Source organism: Homalodisca vitripennis, chromosome 7 (genome assembly GCF_021130785.1).
Source record: "Homalodisca vitripennis isolate AUS2020 chromosome 7, UT_GWSS_2.1, whole genome shotgun sequence".
In the NCBI taxonomy this organism is placed as follows: domain Eukaryota; kingdom Metazoa; phylum Arthropoda; class Insecta; order Hemiptera; family Cicadellidae; genus Homalodisca; species Homalodisca vitripennis.
Window position 1 is genome coordinate 105,815,036 of NC_060213.1, and position 27,855 is coordinate 105,842,890.

The 27,855-nt window shown below is 30.8% G+C and overlaps 1 protein-coding gene across 4 annotated transcripts in view; it reads right to left on the minus strand.

Moving 5' to 3' along the window:
* LOC124366139 (zinc finger CW-type PWWP domain protein 1-like) overlaps positions 1–27,855 on the minus strand; it is a 46,943-nt gene that overhangs the window by 13,108 nt on the left and 5,980 nt on the right. The window contains exons 4-15 of one of the 4 annotated variants that reach the window (XM_046822444.1): positions 22,715–22,789; positions 20,897–20,965; positions 20,494–20,562; positions 18,124–18,192; positions 17,824–17,892; positions 15,918–15,986; positions 15,011–15,097; positions 13,457–13,529; positions 7,360–7,404; positions 5,860–6,014; positions 3,569–3,784; positions 2,168–2,267 (exon numbers count right to left, since the gene is read on the minus strand). In XM_046822444.1, coding sequence (XP_046678400.1) covers positions 2,168–2,267; positions 3,569–3,784; positions 5,860–6,014; positions 7,360–7,404; positions 13,457–13,529; positions 15,011–15,097; positions 15,918–15,986; positions 17,824–17,892; positions 18,124–18,192; positions 20,494–20,562; positions 20,897–20,965; positions 22,715–22,789 — 1,096 coding nt within the window. The remainder of the gene's footprint in view (positions 1–2,167; positions 2,268–3,568; positions 3,785–5,859; positions 6,015–7,359; positions 7,405–13,456; positions 13,530–15,010; positions 15,098–15,917; positions 15,987–17,823; positions 17,893–18,123; positions 18,193–20,493; positions 20,563–20,896; positions 20,966–22,714; positions 22,790–27,855) is intronic. The other 3 variants (XM_046822446.1, XM_046822447.1, XM_046822445.1) reach the window with 3 other exon arrangements.

Here is a 27,855-nt window from a genome sequence, read left to right on the forward strand (position 1 = left end):
CAAATATTTTATAAAATGTGTCAATTTCCTTCCACTCATTGGCTCCTAATTCATCAGTAACAATGAATCCTGAACTTGAACTTTCAAAATTAGCTATCCTAGGTTCAAAATTGGCATTGTGTGTCCATTTGCAAGTAGAGCATACCTCATCTGTGTGTAAATCATTACTAGGGTGTACATTTTCATTTGTTTGTCCATGTAGGTCAGGTAAAGGTGTACTGACTAGGCTACTCATGTTGAAAGATTCCTCAGTAGTTTCCATGCAGTTTTCCTCGCAATTGGCAAAATCTTCATCCATACTCTCCTCAAAAATGTCCTCAACATTAAAAAAAATCTCCATCGGAATCCAATACATGTCCATCGTTATCAATGTTATAGCTGCCATCAGATTCTATATCCAATTCTCTACGAATGGCATCGCTATTGTCACAGATGCGATTTTCCCATTCCATCGCAACGTGTTCACTCACACTAAATAACACTGTACTATAATTTCAAACAGAAACAGTAATTACAATAGAAAAGTAGCACAGCAGTAACATAACCACATCAGTCAGGAGCAGAATAGCGGCAGAATAAAAAAGGCGCGAAATCTGTCACAAGTGTCGCAACTAGTTCCTTGATTTACCACCAGATCGTAGCATGTTACGGATACTTTCAACCATGGTATGTAAAACTAAACGGCGGTATCGCGCATCCTTGCGTCAGCTGATACAGTCAAGCCAAACAGCTGAGCCTTCCAGCTTGTGATTTGGGTGTAGCAGATGATCAGCTCCAATACACCATTGACGTCACGGGGCGGGACTGACGACATACCATTTAGTTGGATATACCGTGATTTCATCATTCAGATTATGTTTAAATGTTTAAACTAATGGATTTTAATGTAATCTCTAGACACGTCATATGACGATGGTCCTCATATGGGAACACACGTCATATGACGAAGGTCCTCATTTGGGACTTTTTTCATGTCAAATGCGCACTCGCCAACAGGTTAAATGAGAAACTACTGATTGGCCTATGTTTAGTAACCAATGTCCATTACAAAAATAATCAATTTACTATTTTTCTGGTGCTACCAGATTTAATTCACTCGGCTGCTCTGTTACAGAAGAACACTTTCGTGTTTTTATTGCTTTAATAACTATATTCAAATAAAACTGTTACATATTATACATTATTGTAAATATTATTAAATTCTCTTTAATGTGATGATATTGAAACATTATTAAGCTTATAAATTTAAAAGAAACACTCCAATAATATACTTTTTTATTTGTGTATTTTTTAAACATAAATAAAACAGTATATTATTGGATTGTTAGTTTTAAATTTATAACTAATTCCTATAAGAGCAGTGCTTCTAGAATGTATTATTAAGCTTAAATGTAAATTAAATTGAAATTAATTGTATGTACAAGAAATGTTTGTTTATATTGTCGTATAAAAATAACCGTTTAATTTCATAATTCAAATAATTCTTTACAGAATTATTCAAGCAATTATTTGAATTATTTGTTTTCTTACGATAGCAGCACAAGTCGAAAGGAATAGTGATGAAAAACAACTAAATAACTGTTAATGAAGAGATTGATAAAACCTTTCATATATTACTGATAGACAGCATCACAAGGCATAAAAACATGCAGTGAACAAGGACAGTACTGTTAATAGATATTTTCATTAGCAGTTCCAAAAGTAGCAGTACGATGGCAGCACAAAGCAAAGAGTACTGATAAAGCAATTGGTGGAGATCGGGGACAAATGGACTTTAGCACTAGATCCCAGTTAAGGTGATTTGGGACAAATGTCCATGACATATTTAAGACAGCCCTAAATAATTTAATTTAATGTGTTTTGAAATAAAAGTATTAAAATTAAATAATTTTGAATTTCTAAATAGTTAATAGTTACCAAAGGAATCTGGATGAATAAAACCACAACTGATAAAAACATCAGCTGTTTGAGCATTGGTAATCAAACATGGTCACAGTCACTGTTAAAAAAAATTCGTACTACTTGACACAGTAAGGAGTTACTAATTATAAATAAAGACAAATAATGTTAAAAAACTTATCAATATAAAGTGTTGTTTTTATCAAAATACTCTTGTATGTGGCCCTAACTGTATGATAATAAATTGTGATTATGACAGATGTGTTACCTGGGTTCATGTGGCAGTACCAGATGTCCGGCACGTCCTGGGGATCTGTGATATTGGCAAGGTAACGCAGTTTGTTGCAGGACATTCTGCAGCAGTGTACCTGAAGTGACAGAGCATTAATACAACTTCCTTTAAAACTTCTCTGCACACATAATGGAGTAAAATATTAACTTCATTCAATTTCCATTCATAACACGCAGATTACAAATTTAGGTTAGATTTGATTTACTAGGACTAAAAGGCAAGATTATTTCTAATAGACAGAAAAATCAGCAGAATTACTTTGAGAACCTCCTTCTAGAGTCCTCTAATTTAAAGGAACACAAACAAACAGTAGAACACATATTGATAAATTTTTGATTGCACTACAATCTTTCTCCAGTAGTAGAGAACATGCCAGTTGTCTGTCCAATTTGAGTTGCAAAGTCAATTTAGGTACGCACATGTTTCTTTTAAATCAGAGGACCTTAGGAGGAAGGAAAGGAAGTTTTCAAGGCCTGTAGATTTTATTATCCATTTGAAATAAAGATTTAAAAATTCTTTAATTTTATTTTATTTTCTTTATTTATTATTATTTTTTATATTTTCTCTTACATTCAAAGTAATGTGATTTTATTATTTTTCCAGAAGGAGATTTTTAAACAACCATTTCAAGTTATATTATTGACAACAGATGATTTAAAAGAACAAATGCTGTCATTACCAATGAGGTTCTCAGTGAATAGCTGACAATAAAAAAACTTAATAAACAGCAGCTCTCAATGTGGGCCGTCTTGTCACAGTAAATCTACTATAAGTCAATTATTTAACATTCGATTTAAATAACTTTGGTCATTAGATTTGTGATAATATCGTCTAAAAACTGTTATTCTTTCAATTCTTGAGAAAAATGAAGTTTTTTAAGATATTTAGTTTAAAAGTTCTTATGGCAGCCATTTTGAAAATAATAAAGGTAATTTCATGATATGTTTTCTTCAACCGGCCTTTTATTATAAACATTTGAGCCAAATTTGATATAATTTAATTTATTGGTTTTAGAGGTATTAATTTTTTTTATCAAAAACACATAGATACAGACAGATGGGAAACTAAGTATCTGAGATCCATGTTCATATGGTGAAATATGTTTGTCTTGACCAGAGCAATAATGTGGTATACCTTTGTCCAGAGAGTTACGGGACATCCTGTATATAACATTTCATAACATAATATACATACAATATTTCAAAAATCCTTTGAAAATCTGAATGCCCTTACACTTTGTGTGTAAAGATGTTTTTATTGCAAGTAGAATTACTGTGCTGAGGTAAATGAGTGTGCAGTGGACCACACTGTCTTGGAGCAGCACTTTCTGGAGGCAGTAGTATTTTTAAGACAAGATGAGATTTGCTCTGCACTCACCCAGACGCCGACATTGCGAAGGAGCTGCAATTGCTCTAGTCGAGAACGCTGGTCACCAGTGAGCACAGTGTGTGGTGGCTGCACTGACTGGGCACTGAAGGCACTCACTTGTGATGACTGTTGCACTGATAACTGCGATGACTCTACCACCGAGTCACTGTCAGAGCTCGACTCATTCATGGAAGTCATCAGCAACTGCTGGGACTCTTCTAATTCCTGAACATGCCAAGTGGGTTTAAAGTTGGACTGTGTATGGTGGAATAAATTAATTAAATTATATAATAGTTTAAAACACTCATCAATGTTCTGTGTGGAGTTAGTAGTGCCTCCCCCAAGAAGTGAATGGGGGAATGCCCACATATTATGTTGGATTCTGATTAACTAAATAATCCAAAGAGTACCACAATATTTATGTAATAAAAAATGGAGGCAATTATATCAGGACCTGGAGAAACTTGAGGAGCCCCAAAAGTACATAAATCCTGCAGATAAAAAAAATAATTCAGAAACAAAAATAAAACATTTCATCTGGCAACAGTTAAGGAATTCTGTAGACCTCAAGAGAACAGTTATAACAGTTAGTTGTAGACTAGAGAACATGTTTATGATTAAAAAAAATTATAAATATTACTTTATTTTGGAATTCTACAATCACTAAATATTTTCCATTTGTAACATTTCTAAATTAAACAACTTGCTATGTGAAATAACATATTATACACTCTGAATTTTTTAATTATAACATTTAAACCTTGCTGACTTGACTGATAGATGGAATCAAAAGTAAAAACAGTTTAGTTTTAGACTTAGATAACATTTTGACAAAGTATATTACAAATGATGTGATAACCATACAAATAGATGTAAATAAAGGTAAGACAATAATAGACTTGACTACCCAACTTAATTACAGCACGCACTTCTCATTTGGTAAGAAACCCATTTGCAGCATACATTTTGTGAAGCTACAGTAAATAAACTATCTTCTAACTGCCACGGCTGAATGCCATCTGACCTGCCGCGCACACCAGTGTGGTGAGAGAATGTTACCCCCACTACTACAGTTTGAACCATGGTGCACAGCGTGTAGTAGAAGTAGTTCAGGAGAGATAGTGAATATTACCCTATGCCAATTATGTACAGTACAGGTATGTTCAAAATCTAACTTTCATATTCACTTTTGTGTTATTTTGATCACTAAAAAATAAAAACAATGTAAAAACCCCCAAAACACGTTTTAGACAAAAACAAATACACATTATTTTGTTTTATACATGTGAAACGACTGTACTGTGCTATTTGGAGGGGAAAAGTGATGTGCAAACCTGGCACTGAGCACTATGGCCCCCAATGTAAGTGGACAGCAATTACTTTTGGAATAGTCTTCATAATACATCAACCAATTCCAATCTTCTAGTAATAACAAAAAACAGAGATTGGGCTAGTTGAAATTATGTTACAATCATATAAAAATACTGAAAATATTTTTACAGCAAAATAATACAGCACAATTATGATAAATTATAAAAATTATAAGAATAAGAAGAATAAGAATATGTTTTATTGTCGTTCAGGCTTACAAAAGCATTGACAAAGTTATTTATATTGAGCAGTATTGCCACGTCACTAACCTACTTAAATAAATAATATAAGGATATTTAAAGTTACAACAAATAAGTCAATAAATAAAAAACAGTTAAAAATGTATTACTTAATAAAATCTTAACAACTTAATCTCTATGAAAACTAGAGATCAAAATAACAATAGAAACAATATAAGTTATACATACATAAACAAAACATAAATTTATTTATTAATAAAATTAGACAAACACTTATTATAAAACGTTAATAAATAATTAAGTACAGTTGCACAGTATAAAAATAAATTCTTAGTTTAAAAATTGATCACAGACAGTAAAAAAAATTCATTTAAAGAATAAAAGGGATAAAAGGGAATAAAAGGGATTGTTGAGTAACCACTTATAAAATTTGTGTTTAAATATCTTCACTGAATTTTCATTTATAAGGTGAATAACCTTATTGTACACTTTAATAAACAATACAATATGACTAGATAAAGATTTGCTTAGTCTGTGATACTCAAGTTGATTATTACTATATGTAACGTAATAATCAACTTTGAAACTCTTCTCAAATTAGGTGAGATCTCATTTTTCTATAAAATTTTGTTTCACAAATTATATCTACAGCCCTTGTCTGCTTTCAAACTTCAGCAAAATAAAAAATTAAATTACTGTCTGGAGATCTGACAGAAACCGGCTACTCACCTTGAGTAAAGATGAAGCTTGGCTTGAATACTTGCTGACAGAGCCCCAAGGGCTGGGCACGGATCTGCTCGGAGTGGGGGTACTCTTGGCATCCAACTTTGGTGTTTTCACAGGAGTCTGCGGCTCCACAGCATCCCCCGGACGTTTCAGAATACCTGTGTAATACATAACAATTCACTATCTCCACTCCTGTACACAACAACTTCACACATTATCCAGTTATATGAGGTCTTACAAATTTGCTTTTTAACTCTTTTTAATTACCTAGTACATTAATTGATCAATTTATTTTGTAAATTTAACAATTACTTTTTATCTCATAAATGTGTTAATAATAATAATAATGTTATATTGACAAAGACATTTTTTTTAACCAAAATTCTGTTTATGTTTTCTATTTGCTGTTTCATATAATAAGTTATTTGCTATTTCGATATATAATTAGAATTAATAACAAATTGTAATTAGACATTTTGCCGCATCGTCATACAAAAATTACATACTTGCTACATTTATACATTAGAATTTGACAATGCTGCTGTAAGCCCTATAACAATAAAGATTTTGTACTTCGGAATTTTGACCCAAGTAAAAAATTAACATTTTCATTCCTATGTGTAGATAATGTTATCATGGGAACAATATTTTAACATCTTTGTTAACAGACAAACTGAAGGAAAAAGAAAAAAATCATACAGTAAAATGTCTACAGATTTCTTTAAATCTTTAACACATTTTTCACAAATTTTAGGTTATAAAATTAATTTTATCCGTGATAAGCAAGTTTGGCATTGGGAAAACAAACTGGATAAAATGGTGTACTTTGTAGAATTTTCATTAAAACACAATTTATTCAAATAAACATTAAGATATTTAAATGAATATTTTAGAATTTTATTGTGGATTAAATTACATATTAATGTAATGTGCTATTTAGCTAAAAATATATAAACATACTCATGTGTGTATATACATAAAAAAAGTTTCCAAAAATTGGTTTTTATCACGTTGTATCTAAGGAACAAAAGAAAATGTACAAGTGTGAAACCTGTATTTGTAATTTAAATATAACCTGGTAACAAAATAAAACAAAAATCGTAAGAATTGAGTGTACTTCAATCAAAATATAAATAAAAATGTACAGTAGTTCATGATCTATTTCATTACTGTGGTCTACAATGTTTTCTCTAATAAAAGATTACTCAGACTATGCACATTATACAAACAAAGTATGGCACTTCAAGGATAAAAGTGTATGTCAACTAAGAAACAAGGGTGAATGTTTTAACAACTAGGAGAGACAAGCAAACAGAAACAAATACAGAAGACAAAAATACTATTTCAAAATCTTGGCATAGAGACAATAAAAGTATATACTGTATGAGAAATGAGTGCAAGGAATGACATTGGAAATTTCTTATATCTATAAAGAAACACCCAAATACAAAATAATTGAATCGTATAAGTGAAAGCTCTGTGATGTAGTCGTAGCGCACCCACCTGGCAAGTGAGAGATCCGGGTTCGATTCCCAGCAGAGGAAGTACCTTTTCAATGTTTATTGAAACACATATATACACATAATCAACAAATACATATATATCAAATTATAGAAAAATACAAAGTACTAGAAAAGCAGGTGGTAGATTGCCCACTGGTCCTAAAAGAGTTAAGACAGGCAGATTTACGAAGGTGCGACAAGGTACAAAATTTCTGTAAATTGTGTAAAATTTTGTAATAAAACATGAGAGTAAGACGTGTATGTAAAACAACCAGAATTATGGTAAGTGTACGATGTACTAATACTGTGTGGATATGTTTCTATTAAATATCAAGAGAGTAAGACGTGTATGTAAAACAACCAGAATTATGGTAAGTGTACGATGTACTAATACTGTGTGGATATGTTTCTATTAAATATCAAGAGAGTAAGACGTGTATGTAAAACAACCAGAATTATGGTAAGTGTACGATGTACTAATACTGTGTGGATATGTTTCTATTAAATATCAAGAGAGTAAGACGTGTATGTAAAACAACCAGAATTATGGTAAGTGTACGATGTACTAATACTGTGTGGATATGTTTCTATTAAATATCAAGAGAGTAAGACGTGTATGTAAAACAACCAGAATTATGGTAAGTGTACGATGTACTAATACTGTGTGGATATGTTTCTATTAAATATCAAGAGAGTAAGACGTGTATGTAAAACAACCAGAATTATGGTAAGTGTACGATGTACTAATACTGTGTGGATATGTTTACCTATTAAATATCAAGAGAGTAAGACGTGTATGTAAGACAACCAGAATTTATAGTAAGTGTACGATGTACTAATACTGTAGTGGATAAGTTTCTATTAAATATCAAGAGAGTAAGAACGTGTATGTAAAACAACCAGAATTATGGAAATTGTACGATGTACTAATACTGTGTGGATATGTTTCTATTAAATATCAAGAGAGTAAGACGTGTATGTAAAACAACCAGAATCATGGTAAGTGTACGATGTACTAATACTGTGTGGATATGTTTCTATTAAATATCAAGAGAGTAAGACGTGTATGTAAAACAACCAGAATCATGGTAAGTGTAACGATGTACTAATACTGTGTGGATATGTTTTCTATTAAATATCAAGAGAGTAAGACGTGGTATGTAAACAACCAGAATTATGGTAAGTGTACGATGTACTAATACTGTGTGGATATTTTTCTATTAAATATCAAGAGAGTAAGACGTGTATGTAAAACAACCAGAAATCATGGTAAGTGTACGATGTACTAATACTGTGTGGATATGTTTCTATTAAATATCAAGAGAGTAAGACGTGTAAGTAAAACAACCAGAATCATGGTAAGTGTACGATGTACTAATACTGTGTGGATATGTTTCTAATAAATATCAAGAGAGTAAGACGTGTATGTAAAACAACCAGAATCATGGTAAGTGTACGATGTACTAATACTGTGTGGATATGTTTCTATTAAATATCAAGAGAGTAAGACGTGTATGTAAAACAACCAGAATCATGGTTAAGTGTACGATGTAACTAATACATGTGTGGATATGTTTTCTATTAAATAATCAAGAGAGTAAGAACGTGTATGTAAAACAACCAGAATTATGGTAAGTGTACGATGTACTAATACTGTGTGGATATGTTTCTATTAAATATCAAGAGAGTAAGACGTGTATGTAAAACAACCAGAATCATGGTAAGTGTACGATGTACTAATACTGTGTGGGATATGTTTCCTATTAAATATCAAGAGAGTAAGTAACGTGTATGTAAAACAACCAGAATCAAGTAAGTGAGTAACGATGTACAAATACTAATACTGTGTGGATATGTTTTCTATTAAATATCAGAGTAAGACGTGTAAGACTGTGTATGTAAAACAACCAAAACGATATCAATGGTAAATACGATGGTAGTGTAATAAATATTCAACTAAGTGATAGATGTTTCTATTAAATACCCAAGAGAGTAAGACGTGTATGTAAAAACAACCAGAATCATGGTTTAAGTGTACGATGTACTAATACTGGTGTGGATATGTTTCTATTAAATATCCAAGAGAGTAAGACGTGTATGTAAAACAACCAGTAAAGGAATAGTGTACGATGTAACTGTTGGTGTATGTAATACATTACTAAATAAAAGATAGTTTCTATAAATATCAAGAGAGTGTAAAGACGTGTAATGTAAAACAACCAGAATTATAGTAAGTTGTACGATGTACTAATACTGTTGTGGTGATATGTTTCTATTAAATATCAAGAGTAATAGACATGTAAGTGTGTATGTAAAACAACCAGAATCATGGTTTAAGTGTACGATGTACTAATACTGTGTGGAATTATGTTTCTATTATATTATCAAGAGAGTAAGACGTGTATGTAAAACAACCAGAATTATGGTAAGTGTACGATGTACTAATACTGTGTGGATATGTTTCTATTAAATATCAAGAGAGTAAGACGTGTATGTAAAACAACCAGAATTATGGTAAGTGTACGATGTACTAATAATGTGTGGATATGTTTCTATTAAATATCAAGAGTTGGTGCTGATTAAATAAACAAAAATGAGTTGGTTAGAAGTTTTACTTCTAAGGGGCGGCCTATTGCCATGCACTTAAGCCTCAAGGGCCTTATGCGTACTCAGGAAGGTCAGAAGATAAAACATTTTAATTTTGAATATAAATGAATAATAAACATAATTAACCACATTGTGTTATGTTTTATATAAATTCTTATAGTAAATATATCTTTTTTAATTGACTATACGGTTTTGAAACAGACCTTTTTACAAAATGTACCTATGAGGAATTCGTACCCATATAAATATGGTTTAATAAGATTTACTTACTAAGAAACAGAGCGAAGTAAGTCTGGGATACAGCTACATCCCTTTGCTAACTGTGTTCACAGTTAATTCATTTACAGAGAATGCAAACAATTAAACTTACATGCATGCACTCATAGAACATTACAACAATCAAGATGTAAAGAAATTTCACCACAGCTAAAGAGCTTCCTAACTTAACTAAAAGACTAAAGTGACAGATCTAAGGTAAGAAACACCAAAAGAACAAAGTTAACAGCAAACAAAGCATGACTATAAAATTAGAGTAATCAGCCATTAAAATCACAAGAATTGCGTTAAAATCAAATATAGGATTATTTGAAGAGTGATTTGTAGATTGAAGATAGGAATTTCAAGAGTAGAATTAAAGAAACATTTACTAACAAAAGACAAAACATTATGCAACATCCACAACATAATTGAGGACTTCAATTCCTACTTTTAGATGTAGCAGAGGAGACTGTGTAAGACTACTCTGAAATGACTTACTACTCCAACCTCTGTAATCTGGAGTTCATTATGGTGACATTCTATCCAGTCATCCCATTCCAGTGATTCCATTGACATTTCAAGATGAAATCTGAAACATTATCAGCACTGCAAATTCATCATCCTCTGTTTATGCTGACTTAGTTTCTTTAAGGATACTTTTCTATATTGACTAATGCAGTCAATAATTATCAAAACACAGATGTGTTCCTATCCAAAAGAAAATTTTACAAAGTGTACACACTACACAAAAAAGGCCAGACATGTGATATCAAAAACTACAGACCCAGTTCCCTTGCTAATATCCTTCTTGAAATCCTTGTGTTAATAGTTCTAAAGAGATTAGTTAATCATATAAACTAATCTGAACAGTATCAACTTTGCAAACAAACATGGCTTCATTCCGAGTTGGAAAATGAGACAATAAAATGAGGAATTTAATCACCCCTTCTCAAGTGTCACATCACCATATTTAACAATTTTAGGTAATTTGGAGTCTTGGCTAACATTAATCACAGAAAGAACTGCAAAGAGACTTTCAGAAGTCAAATCCAGTCCAGTTCAAATATGTAATGTTCTATGTCTATATAGCTATTCTCCATAGCCAAAAACTGTTTCTGGTAGAAAATTATGACAATCCATACAGTACAAAGGGCGCAGCTTAAAGCAACTCTAATCATTCTCTTCACAACTTTGCACTATACAACTGAACATTATCACATGCTGGAGCTAGTGTCCTTCCTACTGAGGTCTAAACCTATATGTAATAAAATAATAGTTTCTCAATCTGAAAAACATGTTCATCAGAGGATCTGATCTAAATATAGAAGAATATTTCATGCTAATTATCCAAAGATCATTAAACCATTAAAACCTGAAATTATTTGCATATCCATTTAATTGTATAAACCTTACATTGTAATACATAACACCACTTTGTCTGATGCTAATTAATAAAGTATTCTAATTCCAATTCATAATGTAACATACCAATAAACTAAAAAAAACTATTCAGAATATAACAAATGACTTTTCATAACAAGTACATGTTTAATCCCTGATGTCTCCCAGGCTAGTGTTTAAGTCCTTTGTGGAAGTAAATGATGCGGTACAATTTGGTAACGATTTCCACATTCCAACAAGTAACAAATTACTTTTAACAGTGCCTAATCTATTTTAAAAGATATTAAGGCATATATTTGGGATTTTTATGGTTTAGTTTTAACAAAATTAAAAATTAAACCTTAATTATTTATACTTAAAAATACATTGCAAAAGTGTATTGTTAAAACAATTTTACTTTAAACTATTTAAATATAGGACTATTGATGTAATGACCTTTTTAAAAATTAAATATTTTTAGCTATTAAATCGATTTGGTTATAAGGTTTTATCCCTAATGGTTCTTGAGATGTGGGCGGCAAAGTTCCCTCTCTGCCAAATTTCCCTCCCTCCCCCCCTCCCCCCGATGTTGTTGACCACACTAGGAAGTGATAATATTGTGTTTTGTGATCACTATAGCCCATTAAACAATAGTCAAAAATAAAATGATCAGACTAATTGCTGTACAAACACACAATATGATGGAATCACTGGGCTGTAAAGTTTTGGATCACCACTATGTACTAAGTTGATCACTCACAAAACATTATTATGCCATTTATAGATTCTATATAGCAAAAGTTTGTTTGCAACTTTCAATTTAAAATTTTATATAGAAACTGAATTGTTTAACAGGTTCACGACGTGTACCCCATTGGGTACACAACAGCTGTACCCATTGGCTTTAGTATAGAGCATCATGCGTCTAATGGGGTACACTTTGCTACGCATTTCCTTATTGCGTTTTTATCGTTTGCCTGTCTTGGTGGTTTGTTAAATATAATTCTCCGTTTCAATGTATACCTTAGACTATTGTGTACTCCATCAGACACACGATTGCTTAATGATTAAAGTAAATACATTTTTAGGTACTCCTTGGGGTATATGGAAAACATTGAAATAACATATTGAAATAAATCTGTTTGTGCAAAGTTGCGAAGCCTACATACATTTTTCATTATACTTTGACGTTTAACATAAAAAACTATTATGCTTTTTGGCATTATTATTGAAAATTTTGATGCAAATAAAAAATTCCAGAAAAAAGCCGTAGTTGCTAACGTATTAACGAATGCACAATAAATAAATAAAATATGTGTTTGATGTAACCAAAAAACCAATAATACCAGATTTCTCACAATATGGCCAGGATCAACTAAATTATTACCTTTTTTTAAAAAAATATATTATTACTTTGTTAGAATACCATAAGCTATATCTTTCACATGTATGGCAACAATATAACCCAGTGACATTATCCTGTAATATGATTAGGACATGTTTTGGTTTAGACAGATACTTTCCAACAATGCTTATATTTAAAATAGTTGTACTATTTTTAATTTGTGAATTGCACTAACTAACAAAGATGGCTGTTTTTATTTTGGGACCACTTAAAAATAGATCTATAAAAGATGCTTTCAGCCTTTACTATTATTTTTATCATTTTTGAGAATCTCTTTCCTTTTAAAAGAAAGAGTTCTAATAATAGCATCACTTCAATTTTGTTGAATTTTTATTGCTATCTTGTTTTGTATAAATGGTGTTTAGCTCAGAACTTTAAATGGTGGATATTCTCTGAAGTCAAACTTTAACACTACAAACATTTTATTTAAACATCAGATTTTGCTTACCCAAGCTTTCACGTGCAGGTGTTTTATTAACAGACTTCTCACTCACATCTTGGACCTCATCTATTGGAGTGTTCTGTAACAAATGTGATAAAGTGAAATAACATGTTCTATAGTAGAACTATCCATATTAATGTAAAATTTTTATTTTTATTTATAAATAATAGTCCCATAGTTATATATTAATTAATTATAAACCGAACTGAAGAATACAGTTCACAATAGAACTACACACAATCACTGTATGTAGTTGTAAGTAGTTACAACTGGCAAGTTCAGTTTAGAATCAGAATCATCTTTGTGTCATCATTAAGATTACAAATATTGTCATGAAAGAAGAGTACATTAATTGTTGTATTTTGCCCAATTGTATTTAGTAGGAATTCTTCCACGCTATATAGTAGGATCGTACTAGAAGCCATTTGTGTAGTGAAAGCTTCAAAGCTTTCCCCTTCTTACAACGCAGGTTCTGGGGAAGATGGTTGAACAGTTTTCTATCCATGTACGAAAGTTTTTTTTTCTCATACAATGTCAGATTTTGGTTGGGTACAATATACTTTGTGGTATGTCTTGTGTTGTGTTGGTGTATACTATTCAATTTTGGCAGATCTTCACCGTCGACATGCAGGATTACTTTCTGAATGTATAGCACAACCACTGTCAAGATATGCTGTGCTTTAAATCTTCTCTACAGGATTCTCGGCTTTGGAGGTTAAAGAGGATCCTAATGGGCTTTTTTCACAAGATAAGAATCCCTTTCAAATTTGTAACAGATTACCACATACTTTAGACCATATCAAACATGTGCCTCAAAATGAGAGAAATCTGCTGTTTTAGCTGTATGATCATCACTTGATTTTATTTGCTTTATAACATACAGGTTGGTGTTCAATATTTTACTAATATTGTGAAGATGTGGTGTCCAGGTAAGGTTTCCATCTATTGTCATCCCACGATATTTTGCTTGTGTGTCAGAATTAACAGCCAAATCATTTCCAAAGCAATACTGATATGCCATATTAAGGACAGTATAGAAAGATATTCCGATGTCATCAGGTGTCTTTCCATTTAGAAGCAGCGTGGTGTCGTCGGCATAGAGCAAGGGTGTGCAATATTCACCAAGACACTGAGGTATATCATTGGTGAATAAGAGTATGGGGGAGAAAAACAAATTAACTTTTACAATGTATAAATGTAAAATTGAAATCATATAGAATGAAACAACTCGGTACATCAGAAGTATCTTTCAAATAGTGTTGAAGCAGCAAAAATTAAATAATACAAAAGGGAGAATTTTTGTGTCTTACTTAGATTTTTATTGACACACAAAAAAACTATAGAAATATCTTTTTTTTTGAGATATGTGATTTTTAGAGAAAACACATAACCAAAGTAATTGTGAGCGATCTAAAAGATAAATGTCTACCAACCCCAATCTGAGGTGATTTCACACCACAAAATACCCAATAAAATTATGACAAATCATGATAACACAATCTTATTTCACAATGCTATTTAAAAGGGAAAACATATTTCACAACAGTATTATATACTCACATGTTCACTGTTAGGTTTACTCGCCGAGTTAGTGAGAACAGCCGAGAATATTTCATCATACTGAGAATCAGTCAGGGATACTATAGGCTGAAAAATAAACAAAACAAATTTATTTTTTTTCAATGTTTAACTATATTAGTAAAAAAATTATGAAAAGATATCTGGTCAAAAAAATTACTGGGGTCGGTGAAGGACAAAGATCAGAATTTGTACTGACATTTGCTATTGTTGAGAGAACTGAGCATGCAATGCCCTGTAAAAGAAGCAAGTAAAAACGATAAGCTTCTTTCTGATTAGTCATAAACTTCCCAGCCGCCGTATTGTAGGTGAAGACAGAAAAACCTGTCCTTCAAGAAAGCACAAAAACTAACAAGAACACTCATTCACTCATATAAGAACTGAATGGCCAATTTACCCAATAGGAATTCTATCTTTTACTCTGGTACTATCAGAAGAGTAAACAACTTAATAATACAATATTTTGTCACATCCTATATAATTAATTACAAGTGACATTATACTCTGTCTGGAAGGATACACAATCACACCTCCACACCTGTTTGCTGCAACTCTACTACCTTATAAAATTAAGTTTTATAATGAATAAGAACATGTCACTTTCTCAAGTTAATACTCAAGCACATACTATACAAATTTTACTATAGATATTTTAATCTTCAGTCGTATTTACTCGTACAGACCTTATTACACAATCGTATAAATGTTATACTTTAAATGCATGTAATTTCACATGAAGTTATAAAAAAGGTTTATATTTTTCCTGTATTCAGTGAATGTACCTTAAAGACCTGTGAATTTAATAAAAAACTAAATCAAATAAATTCTAAACCCAAAATTGACTAAAAAATCGCCTTCATAAAATTGTGAAATGACAGGAAATAGGTACCTTCTTTTTGGACTCCTCTGGCATTTTCTTTCTGCTTACAGTTCCATTTAGCTCAGAGCTATTTTCATCCTGAGACAAATAGGAGAGTTTGCCTATAAGTTTGATCTGTATTTAGTGAATTTAAATAAATAGTATAATAAATAAAATATAAGTTTTTTTTGTTGAACATAACAGACCTTGTAAGCTCAATCTGCTCCAGTAAATACCTAGTCATATTATTATTTGACATTCATTTATATATATATATATATATATATATATATATATAATAGTAGGGCATTATTTTCTCTTGGTAATTTAAAATGTTTATTATGTCAATTAATTTTATTGTTTTTAGATTCATCCTGTATTTTATACTTTAGAGGAGAACGTATTTGAAGAAAATTTTTGTATATCTGTTCAAATTCCACTCTCAAGTGGACACATTATTATTATTGTTATAGATTTTTTCAATTAATTCTTTCCAAGAAAGCTTACAAATACCAATTTGATTTGTATTCTGTGATCAAACTCACATCTTTTACCTGTAGCTTTCACATTTTGTCCCTCTAACTGCTGGTTTCTTTGCAATTCCACGATCAACGCCTGGTCATAGTCAGATTGGCAAGCTTTGTCGCATTAGATGAAAATTAAAACAGTATAAATTAAACATTTCAGTAATTTAGAAATGTTTTTCCTAAACTGTTCTTGTTAAATATGCATGTTTGTATCAGCACATATGATTATTTTTTAAATGTTTCTAATATTGATATATTTGCAATTTCCTCAAGTTTATTTAGGCTAAATATTCAAGTAACCAGTAGATGGCCTGTACAGGCAAATCAGGACCAGTTATTTGTCTAACTTAATTGCTTCAATTTAAAAATGTAATTCTACAGCTAACTGACTGATACTATATAGATAAAAATTAATTTCTTGTCTAAAATAAACACAAAACATGTTCATAGGAGTCAATCTGTCAGGAGTATACAAGTTTATTTGTTCAGGAGAAAAATGTCAATTTTTCCAGCTCACAAACATTTTCAATTTTAAATAACTTATTACAGATACACTGAATATTAACAAGAATAGTTTATTTCAATTAAGTTATGCACTTCTGTTAACTGTTTTGTGTTTAGTTTAGTTAATATTTTAAGCAAATTAAATTCTAACAGTCGAATGACTTAGTAGTATAATTGTAATTGGTTGACAATGCTTATTTCTTGTATAAAATCAATAGAAATAAACTTCTTGAATCTTAATTTTATACAAGTTTGTGTGTTTGTTCGAAAAGACGTTTATGGTGTTCCATCCTGAACTCTTGGAGTGAAATTTAAATCAGAAGGACTTTAAGCACGTTATTGATGGTTAGCTAATGAATTTATACTATTAGATCTAATTTACCTAATTGATCAACAATTTACTAGTTGTATCTGTTTGACATAAGAAATTAACAATGCCTCTTACATTTGTTTATAATTTAATGAGAATAAACAGTATTGGCTATCAAGTTAACAGCCAACTGTAAAGAAAGGATCTTGAGTTTTCCTCCCTAAAAACAATGTTAAACTTCAAACGCTTTTACCTTCTTTTGCTGGTCAAACCATTATGGAAGGTTTCTTATTTTTAAAATACAATCAATACACATCCAAAGCTTTTTAGTTTTTCTTGTAAAGTGTATGCTTTTTGAGTATTTTAATAATGACACACTAAAGGATTTGATATTAAACATAACCTAACAAAATAACAGACAAAAATATTATTTTTAAAACGTGAATTATATCTTTAAAATGAGACGTCTTCCATAATCTTACAATAAAAAAATAAGTTCATGTGTTAGAAATTTAACATTGTCCTCATGGAGCTAAATTGAAGGTGGCCAACAATACAGTCAGCTCTTAATCATGGAAGGATAGAAAATAAGTACCTTCATTTTGGACTCCTTTGGTATTTTCTTTCCGCTTACAATTCCCTTAGGTTCAGACCTATTTTGATCCTAAAACAAATAAGAGTTTGTCTATAGGTTGTATCTCTATATTTACTAAATTTATATAAATAGTATAGTTAATTAACTATATAATATTATATTTATTGTGTAGCTGCATTCTACTTTTGTTTTACCTACTTTTACTTAATTATAAATAAATAAAATGTGTTTGATACAATAAATTGACAGTATCTATTGTAAACTATGTAACTTAATCAATAAACAATGCCAAATAGGTACCTTGTTTTTGGATTCCTTTGGTATTTTCTTTCCGCCTACAATTCCCTTTGGTTCAGAACTATTTTGATCCTGGAACAAATAAATAAGAGTTTGCCTATAGGTTTTATCTCTATATTATTGCTGTCATTACTGCAATGAATAAATTTATGATGACAGGAAGCAATCAAGACAAGAAGACATGGTTAGAAAGAAAAAGGATTATGACATTAAACTACGTAGCTTAAAACAACAAGCCAACTCAAAATGAATTAATTCAGCTGATAACAAAAGTAAAGCCCTATGGCACATTATCAATAAAGAGAGAAAGCACAGAAAAGATTACCCAGATCACCTCTGCACGTCAATAAATGGTGAGGAGTCAGATAACCTTTATAAAATCGCAGGAAACTTAAACAAATTTTTCACTGAAATAGCCGACTTGACACTAAAACAAAACAAAGACCACCTAAGACCTGATAATAGTAATAAAATGGACCATACTCCAGAAAACAATATCCACAACCCACTATGTTTACAACTGACTAATGACAAAGAGGTGACATCTGTTATAAACTCACTTAAGGTGAAATCTTCCAGTGGAATGAATGAGTATTCATCTAAAATTGTAAAGCATGTGTGAACGAGCTTACACCACCTCTAGTCAGTATAATCAATCAATATTTCACTCTCAGTGAATTTCCATCAGCACTAAAAATGACAAAGGTTTATCCTAAGTACAAAAAAGGACTAACTACTGATGTGAAAAATTACTGTTCCATTTCTCTGATTTCAACATTTTCAAAAATTATTTAAAAAGTAGTCTTAAATAGACTCATGGCACATCTAAATCATCAAAACATTCTCACTAATAGCTGACATGGGTTATTAAAAGGAAAATCAACCGCCACTGCCATAATTAGCCTTGTTGAATTTATTATTAAACAAATTGTCAAAGAAGAATATGTTACTGCCCTACTACTTGGCTATAGCAAGGAATTTGACTGCCTAGGACATAATATAATTGCAAAAAAGCTAGCATCTTTTAACATAGAAGGCACAGCAAAAATATGGTTCATTTAAGAGGTCGCTCCCAAATAGTTGAGGTTCAAAGCACAAGTTGTGGTATTACAACCACGTATAAATCTAACCCTTTGCCTATCAACCGTAGTGTACCTCAAGGATCTGTCCTCGGCCCTGTTCTTTTTGTAAATGACTTCCCCGAACATGTTCAAGACCAACACACCACCTGTGTAATGTACGCTGACGACACAACACTCCTGGTCAAGAATGACACAGCTGTTGGAATCCACACAGCAGTCACAAGTTCTCTTAACACAGCACTCAATTACTGCAAGTGGAAAGACCTAGCTGTAAACTCATCCAAAACAATTCAAGTCAACTTCAGCTAGAAAAAAGACTATATCCCTAACATACATGATATATCAATGAAAAATTCTGCAAAATTTATATGGGTTATTCTTGATAACAATCTCACATGGTCAGAACATGTAAACAATCTCTGCAAAAAAGTCAGCACTGGAATCTATGCCTTAAGACGAATTAAATGGATTAGTCACCTGGAAGCTGCAAAAACAACTTACTACGCTCTGATCGAATCCCACTTGAGGTATGGAATTGTTGTAAGGGGCAGATCATCAGCCACTAACAACAACAGATTCCTTTTACAGAAAAAAGCCATACGAATTCTTGCTGAGCTTGGACCTCAAGAGAGCTGCAGACAAGCCTTCAAGAACCTGGGGTTACTGACAGTCACAACACTAAAATAACATCTAGAATGTATACATTCTAGATGTTATTTTATAAATCGACAAGCTAAATCTGCAAACCAATGAAGACTTCCATAAATACAATACAAGAAATTCCAAAAACTATGTTCTGTCAATACACTGTACAACCCTGTATGGAAAAAGTCCATCTTACAATGGCCAGAAACTGTGGAACCTTCTACCAACATCAATAAAGTAGCTCAAAGGAACAGCCCTAAAAAGAATACTACACGACTTCCTCGTGAGCAGACCAGTCTAAACACTAGAAGAATTCATAAGTGCAAAGAGAAGATGACCTAAGATGCACAGATTCATGAACATTCATATCTGTAACATAACCATATTTACTTGTACTCATGACACTATTACTGTTCTTATGAATATGTAATAAAGAATTTTGTCTATTGTCTATTGCATATTTAATCAGTTAATATAAATAGTATAATTAATTACCTATAATTATATTTACTGTGTATATTTATCCTACTTTTGTTTTTACTACTTTTACTTAAGTATAAAAAAATAAAATGTGTTTGATCCAATAAATTGACAATTTTTGTTGTAAACTCTATAACTCAATCAATGAACAATGTCAAATAGGTACCTTCTTTTTGGACTCCTTTGGCATTTTCTTTCTGTCTTCAATTCCATTTGGTTCAGAGCAATTTTTATCCTAGGACAAATAAGAGATTTTGTCTAAAGTTTGATCTTTGTATTATTTAGTGAATTTACATAAATAGTAAAATTAATTAACTATAATTATATTTATTGTATAGCTGTGTCCTATATTTTGTTCGGTCTACTTATGCTTTTGTTAATGGTGTATAACTTTTTGATAAAATATTTACTGGGTTTTCTTGTTAATAAATAAATAAATTGTTACATATGGTTTATATTATCTATTTCAACAAATACATTGAAAATGCCTCTTGTAAATTTATTTGTATTTTAATAAGAATAAACAGCTATTAACCATTAACTTAATCAAGGAATAAAAGAATATGTACCTTCTTTTTGGACTCCTTTGTCATTTTCTTTCCACTTACAATTCCACTTGGCTCGGAGCTATTTTCGTTCTGGAACAAATAAAAATTTTAAAAACAAAATGAAACAAAACTGCAATCAACATCCAAGGTCTTTATGTATTCTTTCAACAATCAATATATATCAAACTCAATAAATCTCAGAAAAGACCATTTATTATTTTTCAATATGCTTTTACATTGTAAAATTTGTTACAAAATAAGAACATATAAAGATAACACTTAACACAATTAACAAATAAATAGATAACAAATTAAATAGATTAAACAACTGTTAACAAAAAATAATAGGATGATTAAATAATATACAGCTTAGTAAACCCAAAAGCATTGACATTTCACTCTAGAACAACCCACAAGAAAAAAAGCATAGAAACTAAAATAGTCTTTCTGGCTCTATCAGTAGGTAGATTTCATGACAACTGTAAAATTATTAATTTACTTCTGTGGTATTCACATGTACTCAATATCTTTAAAACTATTAGAGATATAAAAAAACCAAATGGCATACCAAGCTGGCCAATGAACTAAGCAAGTTTTTTATTGTTTATACATGATGCGTTATATAACATATATACATTCTATATATATATATATATATATATATATATATATATATATATATATATATACATTTCCCATAGTTTTAAACACTTCCTTCTATAGTTAAAAAATAGAAATTTAACTACTAGGTATTTCAAATCATACTGTAAACCGTATTTATACTGAATCAGATGATGTCTTTAACATATAAATACCTCAAACTTCAATACCTATTCTATACTGTTGCATTGCAAAATTTTACTATAAAACAATCAGTGGTGAAGTCATATCCTTTGATAGTGAACTATCATTAGGATGTGATGAATATTCTATTAATCTTACAAACATGCTTGTAAAAAATTAATGCCTCTCCCCTCCTTTAAACAAACTTTAGTACATTCACAACTTATACATAAAGCAAAATGTAATAATCTGAGAATAACAAAAAATAATATTTGGAGAATGAAAGGAAATTGCTATGGGACAAGACATTTTATACAATTGATATTACTTATCTATCACACACAACAAGGGGTAATATACAAGCAATTATTATAATAATTGGAGAATAAATGCATTACTATCTGATAAACTTAGGTAATACTAACTTTTCAACAATAATTATTAGTTCACACAGGTAAATCTATCTAGAATTGAAGTCTGCAACAAGTTCAGTAACTTTGTAATAAAATTGTACTAATCACTTGAAACCACACAGTCAACCTGGCAAACAGTTGAATAAGGGGGTTTCATACATGATAACCCTTCTCAAATGTCCAATCCTGCCTGAATCAACTTTTCTTTTTGATAGAAAAATTAGTACATGATTACCCTACACGACCTACAGGAACTTACGGTAGTTCCAATAATTAGAGTAACTGGGCAGTGTAGAACCGTGTGCAATGTCTTGGTACACTGCCGTCCAACTCCATTAGATAACTCCCTTTTTGGTCACTTATCTTGTTTGTTACACTGTGAATTACTACTGCAACTAGCATCATCTAATTATTATAATGTAGATGTAAATATCAAATTATATGTATTGTATTATATTATGATTCTATATTAATTAACACATTAAAAAAAGTAAATAATCATTTCATATGCCAGAAAGTATGAGGTGCATAGAAAATATTTCTATGGATTTAAGTGTCTAAAATAAATAAAGCACATGATTATGCTGCTTTAAAAAAATACAAGGTTATTATATTACCTACAAATATAACAACAAATCTTTACCTCTTTCTTGTGAACCTTTGCTTTTTTCAGGCTGACATCTTTTTCATTCGGCTTGCCACTGGCAGCGTCTACACCCTAAAATCAAGTTTGATATGAGGACTTGGCAGAAAAATGTAATAACACAGACTATAAAACATCTATCTACGGCTATTTATAGATATTTCTATAAAAAGAAACTAAGAAATATCTATAGCCTGCAGTAATAATATCAAATATCATTAGGTATTCTCAAATTCTCTTTGAAAATATTGTGTTGATTTACATCACAACAGAAAGTTTAAGACACTGTTTTAAAAAGTATACGGCTATTATATTTGACAATGATCACCTTTTGCTTGTGATTGTTTACCTTTTTCAGGCTGACATCTTTTTTACTTGAATTGACAATGGCGTCTTTATCCTGAAATCAAGACTTGGCAGAGTACTGTAATATAAAATACTATGTGATATTCTTAAATCCACTTTGAAAATGTGTTTTTACATCTAATGTCATCTAATTATTTTAAGATTGAATCAAATCCAATATACATTATTAATTTCATTTAAGAATTACATTTTTGGATAAAAATGCAACTTTTAAACAGATGCAGCAATTTCAGTATAACTTTCACTATTTGTATTGCATTGCACAGTTAAAAATGGGAAAACCACATCTATATACAAAAATTATCTATCAGCATTTGAATTGGCACCTGCTTCATTGACATAAGAAGTTGTGTGAAGGCAATTTCCTTACGGTTACCTTTTTATTGTAGCAAATCTAATACTTTATAATGCAGTTTTGACTGATTGATTCGGTTTATAGTTGATATTTTAGTAACCTGTTATTTTTATTGATTAACGTATTTTATATTGTGCTTTAAGGTTGTTTATTTATTCTGGTTATTATTATTTTTTGATGTTATTTAATTGATTAATATTTTGTTTACTGTTCGATTGTTACTTGGTTATTTTTATTAAAAAAATGTTTAAAATAAGTAATGCAATTTTTATCATTTATTTCAATTAATTGACAATGTTTATTTTAACAGAACTTAATATAATTCAACATACAAATTAATTTTTAACATATAATAAATTATGGTTTTAAAAATTTAGTAATATTTTCATTGATAATATTTTTACTTGGCAATGCACTGAAATACTGACTGTCATTACATAAGACATTTTTGTGATCTGTGAATACGTTACAATAATACTGTGTACATTTACAAGCAACCTGTTCACATAACATTATTTATAGTTGTTATGTAGGTTGTGAATGAATATTGTTGCAATAAGCCTCTTGATTACATTATTTTTATATACTTCTTAAATTTCTACTAACTGTGTCTCAGATTATACTACTTAATATTATCTGCAAATAAAATATGTCAATAAAAAACATAACTTTGTAATATATGCATATTACAAGTGTTGTACAATTTGCTATAAAATTTAAACTACGCAGGAGGTCGCATGTTGTCAAATTTCCAAATATTCCTTTCTAAGATATGTAAATGAAAAATATGTTTGTGCTTCAAAAGAAATTGTGTTCAATAAAAGAACAACATGCAAAATATAACTTGAATCTATTAAGTGGGTGACTGTATTTATAAATTTAAATGTTTGCATAAGGGAATATTAGCAAATTGGCTGTAGGGAACAACAAAATTTTTATTATTTTGAAAACAAAGTTTGTAAATGACTAAAATATGTCAAGGTCTTATGAAGAAATGTATAAAAAGAGACAAGTCGAATTCCCACCCTGTTATATTTTAAAATCATAATAATACTACAAAATTTCAAAAATTGCGGCAAACTGCAGCGGGAATGACACATTTGATCTTGATATAGTGAAAACTTGAAATAAAATTTATAGAACAGAAGAGAGAAAGACTTCACGCTACTTATTTTACCTTGTATTATATTGATTCAATACAAAAAGTTATCATTACAGTATTTATCATGTTATTACTCAAATTTAAAAGAATTATGGATTATATTACTATTTTTTATGGTTTAATACCTTTTTCATGTTGTCACATAACACCATTTCATAACAGTAATTACCTTATGGTAGGTGATATGTCAATTTGATGATTGATTACTTATCCCAGATAAGTACTAGGTAAGAGTATGTCACACCATGTGTCACAGTAACAGGCTTCACTGAGGTTATATGTAAAAGTCTCAATTTTATAACTTCATGTTTTACAACGTGACATGTTAAAAGTTAGTTTATTTAAAATTTTATTTTTCTTCTGCAATTCTTTCGTCACTGTCATGGTTACCCATAAAGAAAATGTTCGCTAACGCTTAGCCAAATTACATTGGGTTGACATGCACCGTCATCAAGCTTAATGTTGCATATACAGGGTGATTCAAAACTAAACGGCAATCTCTCGAGAGCTTATTCTATAGCTAAAAAACAAGTAAAAAAGTTCATATAACCATATGCCTGGAAAACGCTTCGTTAGCGAGTTACGCCTAGCGAAAGATTTTCGCCCGGGATTTCAGAACCCTTGGTGAAGTCATCAGGCCGTATAAAAATGGTAAAAGGTAGTTACAAAGATACAAATACGATTGTTTTTTTATGTTTTTATATCTGACAAATTTATTTTAAAATTCGTCCCAGAGCTGTAAATGCAATACTTTCAGAGATATCTTACGTAAAACACAAGAATTGGTGCAAAGAAATAACACATTTTTGTGTTTAACGTAAAATTACTTCTATAAATGTTAAATAAAGGTCATTTTTTTCTTAAACAGATTTGTAGAACATTTAATTCTGAAAAGATTCATGTGAATTACTTAGGAAAAAAAATAATAATAGGTATTGAAATTTAGCTTTATTTAAAAATAAAACAGACACACAAAAAATGCATATTTCTTATCTGCATAAAATATTAACTAATGTTTAGGTTGTGAGTAACAGCTGATCATTTATTCAACACTTTTTATCGTCATATTTTCTTTGCAAAGGTTGGCAATATCAGCTGATCAACAATTAAGTTCATGAAAGTAATATTTGAATAACCTTTATGGAGGTTTTTGTATTGTGGCGTGTGAAGATTGTATTTTGTGAGATCCTGTGATTATTTGGAAATATTTTATACAAGTGTATAAAATATTTTATTAAATATTTTTATAAAAGTGTATGTAATTATCTTAGTAAATAATGGCAGATAATGTAAATGGTATGTATTCGTTTGAAGAGTATATGGACATGATACTTGATTTACGGCAAAGTTAACAAGAATGGTTTAGCTGCAGTTCAGGAATATCGTGATACTTTTCCACATCGAAGAACACCTGATCGCAAAACATTTGAAGCTGTGGAGAGACGACTTAGAGAAAACTGGTAGCTTTAAACCGAAGCGAATAGATACTGGTCGTCAACGTAGTGCAAGGAACTATAATAATGAACAAGCAATAATAAATGCTGTAGAATTATCACCAACCACAAGCACCAGACGATTATCACGTCAGTTAAATATTTGCCAGTGAAGCGTATGGCGGACACTTCATGAAGCACAGTTGTACCCATTCCATATAACACGTGTTCAAGACTTATTACCGCAAGATCTTAATAAACGGAAGATGTTCTGCCGCTGGTTAAGAAGAAATTGTTTACGACATCAGTATTTTCTTCGGCGTATTCTCGTTACTGATGAATCCTGTTTTACCAGAAATGGAATTGTAAATTTTCGTAATACCCATACTTGGGCGTACGACAAACCCACATGAAACTGCGACGAGGCATTTTCAACATACATTTTCAGTCAATGTATGGCTTGGTGTTCTGGGTGATAAATTTGATTGGTCCATTTTTCCTCCCTAATCGACTTAATGGAGTAGCGTAATTAAATTTTTTAAGAACAAACCTGCCTACCCTCTTGGAAGATATTCCTGTTCAAAAAGAGAATAAATGCATGGTTTATGCACGACGGAGCACCTCCACATTTTTCTAATGATGTGAAAAACTATTTAAATGATACATACGGTAGACAATGGATTGGTCGAAATGGACCAGTAAAATGGCCACCACGTTCTCCTGACCTCACGCCAGCAGACTATGGGGTTGGATGAAGTCAATTGTTTATTCAAAAACGGATTAAACACCATAGAGGAGTTACGTAATCGCATTACAGAGGCTGCAGAAACTATCAAGAATGCTCCAAACGTTATGAAACGCGCGAGAAAAAGAGTGGATTCGTCGTGCGAAAACGTGCATTTGCTAAACAACGGAGGACACTTTGAGCAACTATTATAGGTGATTATTACAGTTTTATAAAGGTAAATACATTTTATGTTAATGTTCAGTCTAGAATAAAATGATCAGCTGTTACTCACAACCTAAACATTAGTTAATATTTTATGCAGATAAGAATATGCATTTTTGTGCGTGCTGTTTTATTTTTAAATAAAGCTAAATTTCAATACCTATTATTAATTTTTTTTCCTAAGTAATTCACATGAATCTTTTCAGAATTAAATGTTCTACAAATCTGTTTAAGAAAAAAAATGACCTTTATTTAAACATTTATGAAAGTAATCTTACGTTAAACACAAAAATGTGTTATTTCTTTGCACCAATTCTTGTGTTTTTACGTAAGATATCTCTGAAAGTATTGCATTTACAGCTCTGGGACGAATTTTAATAAATTTGTCAGATATAAAAAACATAAAAAAACAATCGTATTTGTATCTTTGTAACTACCTTTACCATTTTTATACGGCCTGACTTCACCAAGGGTTCTGAAATCCGGGCGAAATCTTTCGCTAGGCGTAACTCGCTAACGAAGCGTTTTCCGGGCATATAGTTATATGAACTTTTTTACTTGTTTTTAGCTATAGAATAAGCTCCCGAGAGATTGCCGTTTAGTTTTGAATCACCCTGTATAGAAATGAAGCTTCTTGTAAAATTTGAAGTCTATTAGGTCAGTTTGTTCTAAAAATAGCAGAAATGAACACTTTTCCAGCTCCTCGAGTAATAGGCTTCGCTAACGCTCAGCCTATAATATTTATGTATTGTAAAACACTATTTTTTTCCAAAACTAGTTTTGATCCATTTGTTATATTGAATTATTTTTGTATTTAATGTCTTCACGTCATATGGTATTCAAAATATCCTATGACCAACAGAGTGGTCTACAAGT